Source organism: Setaria viridis, chromosome 1, assembly GCF_005286985.2.
Source record: "Setaria viridis chromosome 1, Setaria_viridis_v4.0, whole genome shotgun sequence".
In the NCBI taxonomy this organism is placed as follows: Eukaryota; Viridiplantae; Streptophyta; class Magnoliopsida; order Poales; family Poaceae; genus Setaria; species Setaria viridis.
The window spans coordinates 36753121-36772239 of NC_048263.2; the positions used below are offsets into that span (position 1 = coordinate 36753121).

Here is a 19119-nt window from a genome sequence, read left to right on the forward strand (position 1 = left end):
AGCCATTGAATTGAACAAAGTTAACCACTTAACCAGCAAAATGAAGTGGCTGGAGAATGCACTCGTACGGAGGCTTTAATGACGGAAAGTACGGCATACAATGTGCCAAGAATAAACCAAAAGATCATATTGAGGATTGGACGCCACAAATTGAGGGCGTGTTTCCTTGTTACGGGTAAATTTTCCAGGTGCAAGCAGATCCGAATCCTTCAGATTTGGTTCGAATTCGGACTGAATCCAAAAGATCCAGAGGAATTGGCACGCCCACCTGTCCGAATTACTGCCCCATCCATCCATCACCTCCATGATTACCTGGCCGTACGTAATTTCGACGTAAACTAATCTCCCCCGGAACCCGACGCTTTAAATAATCCCGGAGACGCCTCCCTCCCCCTTTCTCTCTCTCCCTCTCTCTCTCTCTCTCTCCCAGATTTTAAACACACTGCTGCGAGAGCAAGACAAAGGGAGAGCTACTAGTGGAGCAACGCGCTCACCGCAAGCCAAGCAAAGCGACCGCCCCGAGCCCCGACACCGCTGCTAGGGTTTCCGCCTCGGTCGGGCATTGCTGAGGCCGCAAGCTACGACCCTCCCGCGCGCGGCGGACGGCGGGGGCGGCGACCCGACGAGCGGCGGCGGCGGCTGATTTGGATGGTGGGTTGCGGCGCCGGGGCTCAGATCTGATGATGGCCGACGGCGGGGGAGAGGAGGGGAATGCTTCGGCGCTCAAGGGCCCCGCCCGGCGCCGGGGGGCGGTGCAGGCGGGCCTGGATGCGGACGACCTCCTCACGCTCATGCACGGCTCGGATCCCGTCAAGGTCGAGCTCAACCGGCTGGAGAATGAAGTGAGGGGTGAGCCGATTCGCGACTCTTGCTGCGTGGATTCGGTCTTCGGTGATTTTCGCGGCATTTTTGAGGGTCTTACTGTGCAATGTTTGGCTTTTTTTTCTTATGAGGTTTTAGATAAGGATAGGGAGCTGGGTGAGGCGCACGCGGAGATAAAGGCGCTGCGGCTGTCGGAGAGGGCGCGGGAGAAGGCCGTCGAGGAGGTAACTTCTCAATGTTCTTCATGCTCCGTTCGCTGGGTTTGGGGATTGGAGTAGTGTTGGCGCGCGAGATATTTAGTGCAAAATTTGCTGGAAGCCCATCGAGGGGCCTGAGACTAAGGACTTTAGTTTTGGCAGGGATTTGAGGACAAGCTATCTGAACTTCCTTTTGTTTCTGCAAGTTTATTCCTGCTGGGTTGATGGGTTCTAATGAATATTTAAAGTTAATTTCTGGGTGGCATGATTTTCAGTTGAGCATGTGTTTGCTCTCTGTTCAAAATTAGTATGGTCTAGTACCTTTTTTATGGGTACTTGACAAGATCGTTTCTCTTTCGGCTGAGCGACGTCTGAGTAACTCCACAGCAGCATGCTGCCTCTCTTATGGTTTTATTTTATTTTTTCCTAGTTTTTTTATATTGATTTTTTTAGTTTACCAATAAGTTATAGTATATAATGATCCATAATGTCAATAATTCCTGATAAAAGAAGAATGGGACTAAGTATATGCCAATAATAGCATATATATGGAGTGCTTGTTTTGTGCGGGTCTGGGTATGTAGGACTGTTGGAGTTTGCTGGAGTGAATAGATTTCGGGTCCCCTGATCCCGAAACTTCTTTTACAACTTTTGTGTCTTGATTCTCATCTCTTGCATATATAGAGGACCTTTTTTTTTTGTTAAGCTAAGGACAAAGCATTAGAGCACTCTCAAAGCCGTGTGCCTATAGTGTTCTCAATTCAGACCGTGTCTGTGATCTGTTTGTTTCTCCCAACATATGGTTCCAATTTAAATATTTGTTTCTCAACCTTTGATTTAGGACCAGTTAATACAATCAATCTGTTAATTGAAAATTCGTCCCATTTGGGTGACAAGTTAAAGGTCTTTGCATCTTCGGTCTTTATTATTTTGTGCTTGAATACGTCTTAAAGTAACCATTTCACCAGCTAAGGCAAATCTAGTCAAATGAAAGCTACCTTTGTCCATGTTAAACTGGCATGATGCAATGCTCTGGCCCGAGACATTTCAATTTAGTCTGTAACTTTGTATGCCGTTACTGAATATATAGATGGTCTGACTCATATTGGGACTGGTGTGTTGTTTGTGAAGTTACCTTTTGCTAGTTTTCATGATGGGAACTGCCTGTGCTCTTTGGTATATAGAATAAATGAGAAACCAAGGAAAGAAGGAAGTGTTTTGTTTTATTTTGTTAATGATGCTTCTTCCATTGTTAATATGACTGTTAATATGTTTATATTGTGATGACAGCTCACTGCTGAATTAGAGAAAGTGGATGAAAAACTCAAGTTGACAGAGTCTCTCCTTGAAACCAAAGTACATATCCTATGACTCCCTTTTGTTGTTTCTGCCTGGTCTATCGGTTGCTGTCTGATAAAGTGACACTTTGCAGAACTTAGAACTTAAGAAAACAAATGATGAGAAAAAAGCTGCTCTGGCTGCTCAGTTTGCAGCTGAAGCAACACTACGAAGAGTACATGCAGCCCAGAAAGATGATGATATGCCTCCTATTGAAGCCATTCTTGCACCACTGGAAGCAGAGTTAAAGCTTTCTAGGCAAGAGGTAATGCTGCACAACCTACCTCTTACCTGTTTCGCTATCTCAGATGAAGTTGTCATGTTTTTCACATACTCATGTAATGATTTCCTATCTTGGTATAGTTGATCATATGTATCTCCTATTAATGTAGAGGATATGTATTTCCTACAATTGACACAACAATACCCGGTTGTTTTCAGATTGCAAAACTCCAGGATGACAATAGAGCTTTAGACCGTTTGACGAAGCAAAAGGAGGCAGCACTGCTAGAAGCAGAAAGGACTGTACAGATTGCAATGGCAAAAGCTGCTATGGTTGATGACATGCAAAACAAGAACCAAGAGTTGATGAAGCAAATTGAAATTTGCCAGGTATGCGGAGTATATTGTTGGTTACAATAAAATAACCAGTCAATTAAACTAATTTGTTGGTTATCATACTGTTTCGCAGGAAGAAAATAAGATCTTGGACAGGTTGCACCGCCAAAAAGTTGCGGAAGTAGAAAAGCTTAGTCAAACTGTGAGAGAGCTGGAAGAGGCTGTTCTACAAGGTGGTGCAGCTGCCAATGCTGTTAGAGATTACCAACGGAAATTTCAAGAAATGAATGTAATCTACTATACTATCCTTCATCTGTTCAATTTCTGCAATTTATCATTAGTTCTTTACACAAACATCTGACCTGTAGTATTTTCTGATAATGGCACAATTAGGAAGAAAAGAAAATTCTTGACCGGGAACTTGCTCGGGCAAAAGTTACTGCAAACAGGGTTGCTGTTGTAGTTGCAAATGAATGGAAAGATGCTAATGACAAAGTAATGCCTGTTAAGCAGTGGCTCGAAGAGCGAAGGTTCATGCAGGTAGGATGCTTAAGCTGTTTTATATAGCACATATGTGGTTATCAATGCAAAGTAAAATGTAGTACTACTGAATTTAAATGTCTTACAACAAAAACTGATTCTGCAGGGTGAGATGCAGCAGCTTCGTGACAAACTTGCTATTGCCGAGAGAACTGCCCGATCTGAAGCTCAGCTAAAGGTGAATAGTTGCAATGTTCAATTTGAGCTAAACTTCTCAGCATGGATCTTATAATTTTTAACTAATCATTAAAATTCATCTGAACTCAGGAAAAGTATCAGTTGCGCCTAAAAGTTTTAGAAGATGGACTGAGGGGTCCTCCAAGTGGTTCTAGTCGTCCTCCTACAGAAGGAAAGAGTATTAGTAATGGACCTCCCCGTCGGCTTTCGCTTGGTGGTGCTGATAGTATGTCCAAAGCTTCTCCAAATGGTGTGTTAATGAGGAGGTCTCCATCTTTCAATTCAAGATCCTCTCTCACAACCAGCAGTAGTTTGGTCCTGAAGCATGCAAAAGGAACTTCAAGGTCATTTGATGGTGGTACCAGGTCGTTAGACCGGGGAAAAGTTCTTGGCAATGGACCTCATTCACTCAATAGATCTACAGATGCTGTTAAAGATCGTGAAACGGATGATAATTGGAAGGCTGATGCAGAAGAAAAAAACAATGAAACCACAAAAAATGATTCAAGTGATATGGTCTCCAGTGTATTTTATGACATGCTGCAGAAGGAGGTAGTTTCTTTGAGAAAGGCATGCCATGAGAAAGACCAAAGTCTAAAGGACAAGGACGATGCAATAGAGGTATGATGCTGTACTACTATTTTGAAAGATGCTGCCTTTTCATGTAGTAATTAGTACTACTTCCATTCTCATTTAATTGTTGTCCTAGGATGTATGCATGCAACATCTTACAACTTTGATCACTAACACATGTAATGTTTCTAGATTCTCACATGAAATTGTTTAGTAGTGTATTATTGACCCATAATCTTTTGGCTGGCATATAACTGGAGGCCATGTCAATGCCCAAAACAACTAAACCAGAATGGTCGTATTACTTGTTATTGTATTTGAGGGAACATCATCTGTGGTATTATGGTTTATCTTATCACCTGTTTTCTGCAGATGTTAGCAAAGAAAGTAGATACATTAAATAAAGCGATGGAAGTGGAGGCTAAAAAGATGAGGCGGGAGATAGCTGCTATGGAGAAAGAATTTGCTGCGGTGCGTCTTGAGAAGGAGCAAGATAATAAAGCTAAACGGCTTGGTAATTTGAAAGGGCCTGGAACTTCTTCTCATACGGCTTCTGGAAGGTATGCCCTTTGAAACACTTTATATGAGAACTTGATCTTCTGTTGGAATGCTTGGATGTGTATACCGCAGATATCGGAAGATCTGTTAGAATCTAAGGACGCCATATTACTTTCATTCTTAATTTATAGTAGTAATTCTATACAAGCAGACTAACCGTTGACTGACTCATGGTTGGTGGTCTGGGAGTTGCCAGTTGCCTTTCTCTGGCACGGATTATCTAGCTTATTTACGTCTTTGTAAGTTGTAAAAAATGAGTTACTTCTTTCAGGTCACAGTGCACAGTAGGATTCAAATGTTTAAAAAAAAAAAGAACAGTAGGATTCACCAAATCTAACACCAAAGTAACAATTTTCTTATATGTATCTGGTTAAAAATATTACCAGTAGCAACTAGAATCTACGGATATTACTACTAGCAACTAGAATCAAAGGATGCCATATACTTCTATTCCTGGGCTTCATATGCTAATCACTGTTAACAATTTAATTATTGCGTCATACTGACTCTTGTTATGTTCATTGACTGATCATGGTTGTTGGTTTGGGAGCTGCCTTTCTCTGGCACAAATTGTCTAGCTTGTTTACGTCTTGGTAAATTGTAAACAATGAGTTACTATCTTTCAGGTGCAGAACAGTAGAATTCACCAGTCCTAACACTAAAGTACAATTTCTTACATATATATTTATTTGGTTAAAACAATATTACTACTAGCAACTCAAATAATTTGTTACATACAAATAACAATAGGACTGCATTTATTCTGGGCAGTTTTTTTGTAGAATACTACTCTTGGATTCTGTTAGTGTTACATATTCATTTATTCACCGTCCCTAAATCACCTTGGATTCTGTTCTGATGTTGCAGAACTGCACCACGGGGTGGATTGGCGCGCAATCTCCAATAGCATACCTCTAACATCAGGCAGGCACGGAATTCGTCAATAGGCTTCATTTCCCATTGTATTTCTTCCCCTGTTCTTATTCATTTTGTGATGAAATAGCACAGATGACCCTGCGATACCTAGATTGGGGAAAAGAGTAGGTTTGCATCTGACACGACTTGCTTTTAATGTAGTGAAGGTAATCCTTCGGTGGGTGAGGTTTAACCTTGCGGCACGCTCTCATTTTGTCGAGGCAGTGCGGCTGTGGTTGTATAGGTTGGACGATCCTGTGCCTTTTCTTCTATATGTAGTTGAGCTAGTGTGTTTGGTTTTGCATGCCCGGGTTTGTGAATATCATTGTATTCTGCTGTGGCTCGTTTCTGATCTGTTTGCTTGCCCTTGGTTGGGCCGGACTTGGTTCTTGGACACCGTTTGTACCTTGTACTACCATCTTGTTCCACGTCGAGCTGAATCGGAATGGAGTGTTTTTTTCATTTGGTGAGACCTTGGTGTCACATATCACGTGCTGTGATCTTTTTTCCTTTCCTGAATGGCGTGGAACTGGCGGTTTCGCGCGTGGATGGCAATCCCAAGTCCCAACAGGAGCCGTTCAAAAAAAAATAAGTCCCAACAGGAGCAGTCCTGCATGAGCTCCTCTCTCGCTGGAAGATCCGTGCAGAGCCATCTTCAAAATGGCATAGATTTTTCCGTTTCATCATCAAAACTTCAGCAGTCGGATCTTTTTATAACAAAGGAAAATGGACAGATCTGCCCAGTCCTTTATGCCTGGACCCTCCTTCTATAAAAAGGAAAATGGACCATCAGATCTGCCCTGTCCTTTATGCCTGGACCCTTCTTCTAAAAAGATTTACGTGAGAATGGGTGGTGTCACAAACGGAAATGACAAAATTATATAGATGATTTTTTCACAAGAAAATGTAAATAGTTTCTTCTTGGGGATCGGAAGAACTTAGAATTCAATTGAAGAAACAGAGCTCAGTCCAATTTGTGACCGTGCAGACTCGGCCAATGAACAGTGCCATCTATCCAAGCAGCTGCTGCTTCGATGCCCTGCCGCCGTCGCGCATCCAAACCCCAGGTCCCCACCCCAACTCAACCCCTCAGCCGCCGTGCGGCGTCCCCCTCAACGCCGGTCGAACCGTCTCCGTCCGTCACGCGTCCCACTTCCTCCCATTGCGCATAAGGCTCCACCCCACTTGGCTGCCGGCCCGCCGCTCCATCTGCCGTGGACTGCCAGGCACCACCGCCATTTCGCTTGCCCGTTCTCCACTCCTCACGCTCTGCCCTGTCGTCAAATCCTCTCACCGCGACTGGTAGGTGCTCTACTCCATCTCCATCCCGCTTCAACCCTTCATCGTGATGCTTGAATGAACAAGAGGATTACTGATTAGTTAAATTAAAATTGGTCGAGGAAATATGGAGCTGTCGTTGACAGTATGCGATCTATTATTTCCCTCGTTCCATGCTCCTGCTGCTGCTACTCAAATTATGCTAGTGATAACGCTTCCTTGATTTCTTTATCGAAATATGAGAACACAGTTTGTAAACTATCGTGCACACGATTCCTTGATATTGTAATTTTTGCATGACCTGATATATGTTTGTTATAATTTATGCAAGTTTTGAACTCGTCGACTTTAAGGTATTATATGAGACCTTTTAAATGTATTATCATACTTATGGTTACTTTATACTTGTAAAACGATTTCTGGAGAATTTTGTAGTTTGTTAATAAATCATTTATTGGATTACACCGTATTTTCTATTGGACTTTTTGACTAGGCATATCCTCTTTTCAAATTCTTGGTCCACGACGTGGCCCGTTTTGGTTTGTGCGTGCAGACTGGGTGCTGAAGAGGAGAAGCTATAGGCGCTGTCGATGGCGGCCATGGAATAGCATCCCAAAGCTAGCACCTTTGTTTCCGCTCCTGCGCCATTGCCTGCACTTCCCGCTTAGTTTCCCGATGATCCTCCGCAGCACATCGAGGGCCGTTCGCAGACTCCGGTGGGTTCCTCGGGTTCAGCTCATTGTGGAGCACAGTGAGCCATACCGAGCGGCACATTGGTGTGCAACTGCTACCCTTTATTGGGATGTTCAAGAATCATCAGCTACCTCAATTTGTGGGGTCACACCAATTGGTCATGAGTATCAGTTGCGGCTTACTCGGCTGCTCCCGCACGCGGTGGGGAGGAGAAACCCTTGGATGAGGATGAGGAGGAGGTGGTGGTCGATAAGGAGCTCAGGCGAATGGAGAGGAGACGGGTTTTCTGGACTGCACAGCAGACTTTCATGGAGTACCTCCATTTCACACGGGGGCTGCCCTTTGACGATGCTGAGCATATAAGCAAGCACTCGCCTGCCTTTGTGAGCAAGCTGCTGGACCAGGTGAAGGATGCTATCAAGGACCCTGTGGAGGGGGGTGAGGAGGTGGTGTTCAGGTCGAAGGTGAAGAAGACTGAGGTGAGGGATCAGAGGGCCACTAAGGCGTTGGTGCGGCTGTTCCGGTACCACCCTGTCAACGAGTTCGAGCCGTTCTTCGAGAGCATGGGCCTCAAGCCAGGCGAGCATGATTCCTTTCTACCTCGGGATCTCATGTTTCTTGCCGATGATGAGACATTGCTGGAGAACTACCACTTTCTTTGTAATTATGGGTTTGTGCGTACTAAGATAGGGAGGATATACATGGCTGCTGTGGAGTTTTTTAGATCTGGTGACAATGTGCTTCCATCTAAGCTAAGTGCTCTTGAGGATCTAGGGTTCAGTAAAACAACTGTGATAAAACTTGTGACCTCTTGCCCTGTCATATTGGCACGTGACCTAAATGCTGAATTCAAGATCATGCAGTGGTCAGATGATTGTGGCATTAAGAGGGACTGGATCGGTCAATTCTTATCTGTACAGAAGTCGTATGATTGGAAAAAGATGGTTGAAATTCCTCAATTTTTCACTGAATTGGGATTTGATAAGGAGGGTATTGGTAAATTGATCAGCCAAAACCCAGATTTCCTGTTGGATGGTTCTCGAAAGGTACTGTTTAGAGTGGTTACCATCATGCTGAAAGCAGGTTCTGAAAAAAAGGATCTATTTAATCTTTTCCTGGACTTCCCAGATGTACCAGCCAGCAATTTCGCGAGGAACATACAGAGTGTTATACTATTGTTAGCTGAGATTTATGTATGTGATGAGGATATTAAGCAGTTTGTAGTAGCAAATGCGTCAATCCTTGGTTCTGCTCGAGTGAAGGCGGCCAACAGCATTCTTACAAATCTCAGTGTGGGAAAGAGGCGTTTGTGGAAGATTATAAAGGAGGATCCACGGCAATTGATGACATACAAATTTGGGACAAAGCTCAGCCGCCTGCCACCTTGTGACAGGAGTACTGACCAATCATTGAAGGAGAAGGTAAAATTTTTGAAAGGCATAGGATTTGTGGAAGGCTCTGAGGATATGAAGAAGGCACTCAAATCTTTCCGTGGTAAGGGTGATGAACTCCAAGATCGGTTTGACTTTTTGGTTAGGACTGGGCTTTCCCCAAAGGATGTAGTGAACATGATCAAGATAGCTCCACATGTTTTGAATCAGAAGATACATGTCCTTGAGTCCAAGATATCTTTCCTTTTAAATGAGACAGCTTATCCCCTAAGTGCTCTAGTTGCGTTCCCCTCATACTTGTCATTCACTGTAGAGAGAACCAAAGTTAGGTTTTTAATGTACAATTGGATGCAAGAAAGGGGGGTGGTTGCTCCCAATTTTGCGCTAGCCACTTTCCTAGCTTGTTCAGAGAAAGATTTTATTAAGGATTATGTAAGAAAACATGAAATGGGTCCAGAGGTCTTTGAGAAGTTCAAGAGGGAGGTGGCTGAAACCAAAAACATGCATTGTACTTCAGATGATTAGTACGATATTCTTTATTAATTGGTATTTTGAATTAGTTCCCTGAATATTGGCAGTTTTTCCTTTTGTTTTATTTTACTTTTGTCTGTGCCTACAGGTTTGCTTGTTGGTTTGGTGCAGACCAATAGACGCCCTACTTTGTGTAGACCTAACTCTTTCATAAGCTGTCCAATTATCCCATGTCATTTGACAATATCTGTGCTTTTAAAGGCATTTGATGGCACTACTTCTAGCTGTTAACCCTCAAAAATGTTTGCGTGAGGTTCTCAAGGCTTTGAATTAAATAGTTTGTTAAATTGTTTGGCGCTGAGTCTTTTGTCAACATGTTTTCGAGAACAAGGATACTGACATAGGAGATCATAGTTTGGAAAGGTCTGTCAGGAAGGACTTGATCGACAGGGCATTGTTAGCTCAAAAACTTTCAATGAACAGGAAGGATCAGATCTCAATCTACAAAGTTGTGCAAATGATCCTTCACGTGTGGATGACTTTCATGTCCAAATTTCTGAGTCTGCCAATGATTACTATCCATTTTTGTGAAATTCTGAGTCCATTTCTGTAATCTATACATTGTCTGTACTGTACTACTTCAAACATGATTAGCTCATTAGCGTATCTCTGAACATTGTTTTTTGAATGATGAATGGGGTCTGTTGTTAATTACACAGTACTGCTTTGTTTTGTGAACTAATTTGCTACATGCTTGCCTTTATTGGCAAGACAGTTCAGTGATTATGTGTTCATGATAGATCTCCATTCTACATTAGATATGGTGTCCTTTAAAATGCAGTATACACACTTCAATTTCAAATGCTCTGCTCATATCAGTTTCAGTATATTGTCCTGTTTTCAAAAGAGTAGTTTGATAAACTGATGAACGATCAGGTGAAGGCATTTGCTGCTGAGGCATCATTAGCATTCTGCCCTCAGAAGCTACTTGTGTCCTAGTTTTTTCTAAAAAAAAATTAAAGTGAGTATATAGTGGCCCTTCGTTCCGCAAAGAGTGTCCATTTAGACTCTAAAATTTATCCCACAAAGAGTGTCATTTTACCTCTAGTAAACCTCACTAATTAAAGCAACACTCACATTAATAAAAAAAGCATATGAAGAAGCGCGTAGAGCCAATCAAATGATCAATTGATGTTATTTCTCTGGTTCCAATATAGGTGCATTTATTTAGGATCCAGAAAACTAAGGCACGATTTTCAATCACGATTACTATTAGTTATTAGGCCAGTCTCAGTGCATGATTTCGTCGCATCATTACCAAGACTACCATGTCATCTTTTGAATGAAATGAAACTGTCACTCTTAGTGTATAATTTCATTGCATAGTTTCATAGACAACATGCAACAATTAATTTTTGCATAGAGTTATGATCAATTGTGTCATGCGATGAAACTATAACATCCTCAGTACAAGTTTTATTGGGGTTTATGGGACTAGGTAACTGTGCCAGCTGGGTTTCAAGGGGATGAAACTTTCCTGTTCTCTCTCATAATTAGATTGCCAAGTCAGCAAAACTGCTGATGTGACATAGGATTTAATGCCCATACAACTCCACTGAGACTGACGTTGGGGGCAAACTATCTGTTCTTAGGAAAGCAAAGGAAGTTTCAGTCCAGTTTGGATTTGATATGAAATCGATTCAATTTTGCCTGTTCTACAATCTGAAAAACTACAAACTTGAAATATTTTATGACAGTATATGGGAGATGCAGCTTCACCGTCCACCTGCTCATAGGTCGCGGACAAAGTTCCTTTTGATTCAGGTAGGTTTCTGTACAAGTAACTGTCTTGTACACTTTAGCTTGGTTATTGTTAGGTGTTACCTTTTTTTTTTTACCATTTTAAAGATACATAACTGATTGAAGTAGGCACTAGTAACTATATTATTGAGTTATTTCCTACATTTCTTTTGTCTTCCTATTTTCCTTGTCTTTATGCCAATGAATTCTATGCATATTCTATCTTTTCTAGTGTACTGATGAATGATGATCCGTTCAAGCAAGGCTGTGTTATGCAAGTTCTTCATTTTTGAGTTTTGGTGGAACAGAAATGACACAAACTGGTTTATCAGATTTCCAATAGTTTTCTAAGTTCTTAATAACCTACCAATTGGTGATCCACCATAGCGTTCCGTAACCAAATCTTGAACTACTTATAATTGTTTCTATTTGGTGAAAGTTTCAAACTTTAGAACTTAAATAAACCCAAGTTTTATCATATGTCAGCTTCAGGTGGTCCCTAAAATTTATGAATCCCTCCCACTATGTTCTGGTATCATGTCAAGGCTATCTTGAACTATTTTAGGGATGGCACAGATGATCAATGGACCAGAACGATTGGTTTTACTCCATCAGCTAGCATAGGGCAATCGTCTATTCTGTGTCTGGAGCTGCCACAACTGTGCGATCTCCCAAACATTGGTGACTACTTTTTTTTTCTACAAAGAGTTCAATCTTGACTTTGAATGTCGGAATGGGTATTCATATTCTTGTGGTACTGGCATCGTTCCACTCGTGAAATCCCCAAATAACTTAGATGCCCCTTTTGAGATACTCTTCAAAATCAATAATTTGGTTCAGCTTGGGACACTCAGTGGGCCAATGCTTGATGACAACTTTTACCGTCACGTTAGCCCAAAATTTGCACCTATTAATCATATAAAGTGTGCACTTTTAAACATGTTATATTTGAAAAGCACCTTCTTGAATGCAACAGGTTGGTTATCTGCTGAATACTCAAAAATCTGCAAATTGCACTACACACCGCAAAGATCACCTCAGATATCTCCAGATGGTGGATTGGTTTATGTCCACGGGGTGCAAGTTACCCCGGCTAAAGTGTACTTTTATGGCCCAGAGATAAATGTCTCCAATCGTGTTGTAAGGCATTTCTCGCTGACACAGATAGCTTCCTTCGGATTTCTTTCATTGATGAGGACTGTGAGAAGCTGCGTTCAGCTGATTTGTCACTTCGCTCTGCTTCAAGAAATTGTGGTCGGAGAACTGCGCTGTACAATAGAGTTCTTTCAGTCCTTTCCAACGGCATCAGTATTGGTGACAAGCACTTTGAGTTTCTTGCCTTTTCTTCGAGCCAGCTCCGAGATAACTCTGCATGGATGTTTGCTTCTCGTCAGGGATTAACTGCAAGTGACATCAGGAAGCGGATGGGAGACTTCCGGAATATCAGAAATGTGGCAAAGTATGCTGCAAGACGTGGTCAATCTTTTAGTTCCTCAACAGAAACCTTAAAAGTACACAAGTATGAGGTGGAAGAAATTCCAGATATAGCAAATGGCACGAAGTACATATTCTCTGATGGAGTTGGAAAGATTCAGCTGATTTTGTAATGGAAATGGCTATGAAGTGCAAAATGAAATGCTTTGCTCCATCTGTTTTTCAAATAAGGTATGCTGGTTACAAAGGTGTTGTTGCCGTTGACCCAAGATCAAACCGGAAGCTTTCTTTGAGGAAAAGCATGTTAAAGTTCCAGTCTAAAAACATTACGCTTGATGTCCTTGCATACAGCAAGTACCAGCCGTGTTTCCTGAATCAACAGTTGATTACTCTTCTTTCGACACTCGGAGTTGGCGATAGTTTCTTTGAATCAAAGCAAGAGGAAGCCGTGAGGCAGTTGAACAGAATGGTAACTGAGCCACAGGCTGCTATTGAAGCAATTAAAGTTATACCCATGGGAGAAGTAACCAATATGGTTAAAGAATTGTTGCTGTGTGGCTACCAGCCTGATCACGAACCATATCTTTCCATGCTGCTACAAACTTTTAGAGCATCCAAGCTGCTAGAACTGAAAACAAAGTCAAGGATATTCATCCCACAAGGACGGACAATGATGGGATGCTTGGATGAAACCCGCACACTGAAGTACGGCCATGTATTCATTCAAGCTTCTTACTGTGCAGATGACCGTCACAAATTCGTTGTAACAGGAATGGTAGTCGTTGCAAAAATCCTTGTCTCCACCCCGGTGACATACGAGTTCTCCATGCTGTCGATGTTCTTGATCTGCACCACATGTTTGACTGTGTTGTCTTTCCACAGCAGGGACCAAGGCAAGTAATTCATGAATATACTGTCATGTTTTCTAGTAATTTTCAACAAGCTCTTTTTCTTGGGACATGTTAATTCTTGGTTTCATATGTTTTTACCAATAGAAATCTTCTGAATGAAACTGCAAGCCAAGTTAAAATTTTATATTGCCTAACCTTTTTATAGTTAGTTTGTGGGTATTACTTATGGATATTTTGTTGTCCATTTTTGTCTAGCTTGCATGTCAGTATCAAATTCTGGTATTCATGGATGCAGGCCACACCCTAATGAGTGTTCAGGGAGTGACCTTGATGGGGACATATATTTTGTTTCTTGGGATCAAACTCTTATTCCAAGTCGTATGGTGGAGCCTATGGACTACACTCAACAACCAGCAGAGACATTAGATCATGATGTTACAATCAAGGTAGTTTCTAATTTGAAACCATTCATCTTCCATGCCGTTGTTGCTAACAGTTGATCTATTTGCATCGATGCTATCAATAAGTTGTGTGTTGGTCTTTAAGTTGATTTCTCATTGGCCTTGTTTTCATTCTTCTGAACAATAAAGGATTTAGTTGTATTTCTCGGAGTTTAACACTGTGTGTTCGTGGTGCAGTTATATTCAAATTAAATTGATAGAATCGTCTTCAACTTTTGAATATATCTCAGACCATGCTTTGAAATGATCAATCTTATTATATTGTGCAGGAAATACAGGAGTATTTCACAAACTACATAGTTAATGAAAGTCTAGGAATTATTGCTAATGCACATGTGGTCTTTGCAGATAAGGAACATCTGAAGGCTGAAAGTCTGCCATGTATTGAACTGGCCAAGCTGTTCTCTATAGCTGTTGATTTCCCAAAGACAGGTGTGCCAGTTCAGATTCCACATGAGCTACATGTCAGGGAGTATCCTGATTTCATGGAGAAGCCCGACAAAGCCACCTATGGGCCTGTTTGGTTCTTCTTGCTTATCATAAGCAGCTAAAAGTTGCTTATTTGGAGTTGCTTATTTTTAGTCCAGCTGTTTGGATACCCTTGCTTATGAGCATTGAATGAGGTGGACATTGTCATGTTTGCTCCTAATCATTGAGAGAGAGGGAGGGCAACCAGGCATTCAATGAGGGCAAGAGGTGTAAAGTGCACCTTTTAGCCCCCATAAGCAACCCTTATGGGCTAAAAATAAGCAGTCCCATAAGCAATCTCATAAGCAAGGGTGTTTGGTATTTTTGGGCTAAAAGTTGCTTATTTTTAGTTGCTTATGCATAAGCAACTCAAACCAAACACCCTCACGTAAAGTTTGAAGGGTGTAATCGGGAAGCTCTACAGGGAAATAAAGAAGCACACACCTCACGTAAAGTACTTCACGATGGATGTGGCAAGATGGTCTTCTGATTCCGATTTGATTGTTGATGGCTATGAAGATTACATTACCGAGGCTATAGAATTCAAGCAAGAGTATGATTTTAAGCTGGGTTATCTTATGGACCACTATGGCATAAAAAGTGAAGCTGAGATAATGAGTGGATGTATTCTAAAGATGGCAAGAAACTTCACCAAGAGTTGTGATGCTGATGCAATCAGAATGGCGGTGAGATCTTTGAGGAAAGAAACCATGTCATGGTTCAGCGAGATGGCCATGGACGAGAATGGTGTTGGTCAAGACGACTTAGATGCCAAGGCCTCTGCTTGGTATCATGTTACTTATCATCCAGAGTACTGGGGCTGCTACAATGAAGGATATGCCCGAGACCGGCCACATCTTATTAGCTTTCCGTGGTGTGTATATGACAGACTTGTAAATATCAAGCAGAGGAGAAATTTGAAAAGGAAGATGGTCCTGAAATGAAGTACCAACTGAACAAAATGAAGCAGAACGTGAATGCAGTCAAGGAGATGAAATTGGAACAGGACAATCTCCTGAAACAGATGGATGAGACCTTGGGACTCTGTTCAGTATTGCCAACAGATCTGCTCTTGTAGATGTCCTTCAATAGTTACTGATGCACATTTTAATTATGGTGCATGAATGATCTGATCGATGAATACAAGCAAACTTCTATGTGCTTCATGCATGTAGCTTGATTTGCATTGGAACATCATTATCCCGTGCTTATTACTGAACGGTTTAATATGCTGATCTTTTGGTTAGTATTCCCTCTGTTTTTTAAATATATGACATTTAAGAAAAGTAATAGTAGTACGTTAAAAACGGAGGGAGTCAAAAAAACATGTTTCTTACGGAAGCTTTTAATGCTGGATTTATATTACATGGTCATTTAGCGTCCAGATCCTCATTTCATATTGTACTTGTTCTCCGGTTCTTATTCATTCTGCGATGAAAATAGCATAAATGACCCTGCCATGCCTTTGTTGGAGTTGTTCCAAATTCACTCCAGGATATAAGTCAGAGAGGTCAGACACTCCCGACCCCTGGACTCAGGATCGGGCGAGCCGGAGCGTTCCGTTCAGGGGTCGGACACTCCCGACCCCAGGACTCAGGGTCGGCCGAGGCGGAGCTTCCCTCAAGGGGTCAAGCGCATCTGACCCCGGGCTCGGGGTCGGGCGAGGCGGAGTTCCGGGCGCATCCGACTCCGGGACAAAGGACTCAGGGTCGGGCGAGGCGGAGTTCCATCCTCGCCCGGGACCAAGAGTCCGTACAGCTTATACACCCTTGCTAGGGTTTCGGTACTATAAAAATATACATACCCTTGCTAGGCTTTCGAGGAGACAATCAGATTCTCTTGTAAGCCGCCACAGGCGTGTAACCCTAAACTCTTGAGATAGTGAGATTGTTGCTGGCTGGTGCCCGTGGTTTTTCCCCTTCACATCGACGGGGTTTTCCACGTTAAATCGTGTGTCTCCTCTGTGGTTTGATTATTTACTTCATATCTCCATACGTCGTTCGTAACAAGTGGTACCAGAGCTTTTGGTTGCTGTTAGGGTTCATGACGACGTCGATGAAGTTCGATCTACCGCTGCTGAACTACGACACGCGGTTCTCGCTATGGCAAGTCAAGATGTGGGGGATTCTGGCGCAGACTCATGATTATGATGAGGCGCTGGATAACTTCGGGAAGAGGATCGCCGAGTGGACTCCAGAAGAGATCCGCAAGGATCAGAAGGCGCTTGCCTTAATACAGTTGCATCTTCATAATGATATTTTGCAGGAGTGTCTGAAAGAGAAAACTGCTGCAGAACTATGGCTGAAACTGGAATCGATCTGTATGTCCAAGGATCTAACCAGTAAGATGCAGATGAAGATGAAGTTGTTCACCCTGAAGATGAAGGAGGAGGATTCAGTGATGAACCACATCGCTGAATTCAAGAAGATCGTCGCCGACCTAGTGTCAATGGAGGTGAAGTATGATGATGAGGACTTAGGTCTTTTACTGCTATGTTCTTTGCCAAATTCGTATGCAAATTTTCGTGACACCATACTCTTGAGCCGTGATGAACTAACCCTAAAGGAAGTTTATGAGGTGCTCCAGTCTAGGGAGAAGATGAGAGGTATGGTGCAGAACGACAGGACGTCGTCCTCCAAGGGCGATGCCTTGCTTGTGAGAGGCAGGACTGAAAATAGATCCTCCAATGATGGCAATGATGGAAGAAAAAACTATGAAAGGAGAGGCCGTTCAAAGTCCAAGCCGCATGGTAATAAAAAATTCTGTGTTTATTGCAAGATGACAAATCATACTGTTGAGGATTGCATAAAAGTACAGAATAAGGAGAAGAGGAAAAACAAGTCGGCTGGTAAGGTCTCTGTTGCTGTTGCCATGTCTGATGAAGAGTCTGGAGATTGTCTGGTAGTATTTGCTGGTTGTGTTGCTGGTCATGATGAATGGATTCTCGATTCCGCATGTTCATTTCATATTTGCACTAACAGAAATTGGTTTAGCTCGTATAAACCTGTGCAGAAAGGGGATGTTGTGCGGATGGGAGATGATAACCCGTGTGACATAGTGAGGATTGGATCAGTTCAGATCAAGACTGATGATGGCATGACACGCACTCTGAAAAACGTCAGATATATACCAGGGATGTCCAGAAATCTGATCTCATTGAGCACGTTTGATGCAGAAGGCTACAAATATTCCGGTTCAGATGGTGTTCTGAAGGTATCAAAAGGTAATCTTGTCTGCTTGAAAGGTGATCTCAATTCTGCAAAGTTATATGTCCTTAGAGGGTGTGCTTTACCTGGTTCTGATTCCGCGGTTGCTGCTGTTACTAATGAGGAACCTAGTAAAACTAACCTTTGGCATATGCGTCTGGGACATATGAGTCACCATGGTATGGCAGAATTGATGAAGAGAAACCTACTGGATGGCTGCACTTCGAGTACAATAAAGTTTTGTGAGCATTGTATTTTCGGAAAGCATAAAAGGGTACGTTTCAACACTTCTGTTCACACCACTAAAGGTACTCTTGATTATGTCCATGCTGATTTATGGGGTCCTTCCCGTAAGACCTCACTTGGTGGTGCTCGTTACATGCTTACAATTATTGATGATTACTCTAGAAGGGTTTGGCCTTATTTTCTGAAACAGAAAGATGATACCTTTGCTGCTTTTAAGGACCGGAAAGTAATGATTGAAAGGCAAACTGAAAGGAAGGTGAAATTGCTTCGTACTGATAATGGTGAAGAATTTTGTTCGCGTGAATTTAATGGTTATTGCAGATCGGAGGGCATTGTTAGGCATCACACCATACCCCATACTCCACAACAGAATGGTGTGGCCGAACGCATGAACAGAACCATCATATCCAAGGCCCGTTGCATGCTGTCTAATGCCAGGATGAGCAAGCGTTTTTGGGCTGAAGCTGCTAATACTGCCTGTTACTTGATCAACAGGTCGCCTTCTATTCCACTAAATAAAAGAACTCCCATTGAGGTATGGTCTGGTACGCCTGCTGATTATTCATAGTTGAAAGTTTTTGGATGCACTGCTTATGCTCATGTTGATCATGGAAAATTAGAGCCTAGGGCTGTTAAGTGTCTTTTCCTTGGTTATAGTTCGGGTGTCAAAGGCTATAAATTGTGGAACTCGGAAACAGGAAAGACTTTTATGAGCAGGAATGTTGTTTTCAATGAATCTGTGATGTTTACTGCCAGTTTGCCCTCAGATCATATTCCAGAAAAAGAGCTGCAGCGTATGCGCATGCAGGTGGAGCCTGTTAATGTTGCTGATGCGCCCGACCCCTTGGTCTCGGGGTCGGATGCGCCCGACCCCTTGGTCCCGGGGTCGGGTGATGCTCATGATGATGTTCAGCAAACTCCTCCTATCTTGCAGTTAGAGGAGGATTTCCCTATTGCTCAACGCAAGTCCAAAAGGACAATTGCACCTCCTAAACATCTTATTGAAGAGTGTCATTTGTCTTACCATGCTTTGAGTTGTGCTGAACAGGTGGAGAATGTTCATGAGCCAGCAACCTATAAAGAAGATATTCATTGTGGTGATACTGAGAATTGGACTTTTGCTATGCATGAGGAGATTCAGT

The 19119-nt window shown here is 42.4% G+C and overlaps 1 protein-coding gene and 2 pseudogenes across 1 annotated transcript; all 3 read left to right on the forward strand.

Annotated features, from left to right (window-relative positions):
* The first annotated feature begins 408 nt into the window (after positions 1-408).
* Positions 409-5982, forward strand: LOC117837195 (microtubule-associated protein 70-2). Its single transcript, XM_034716787.2, has 11 exons — positions 409-849; positions 961-1046; positions 2310-2375; positions 2452-2622; positions 2799-2969; positions 3049-3204; positions 3309-3455; positions 3562-3633; positions 3723-4253; positions 4578-4765; positions 5631-5982. Exons 1-11 carry the CDS (start codon positions 681-683, stop codon positions 5668-5670), a joined length of 1797 nt encoding a protein of 598 aa, XP_034572678.1. The 5' UTR covers positions 409-680; the 3' UTR covers positions 5671-5982.
* Positions 5983-6275: 293 nt separating this feature from the next.
* Positions 6276-9822, forward strand: LOC117862509 (transcription termination factor MTEF18, mitochondrial-like; annotated as a pseudogene).
* Positions 9823-10205: 383 nt separating this feature from the next.
* LOC117856507 (probable RNA-dependent RNA polymerase 1) lies at positions 10206-15469 on the forward strand (annotated as a pseudogene).
* Positions 15470-19119: the final 3650 nt, after the last annotated feature.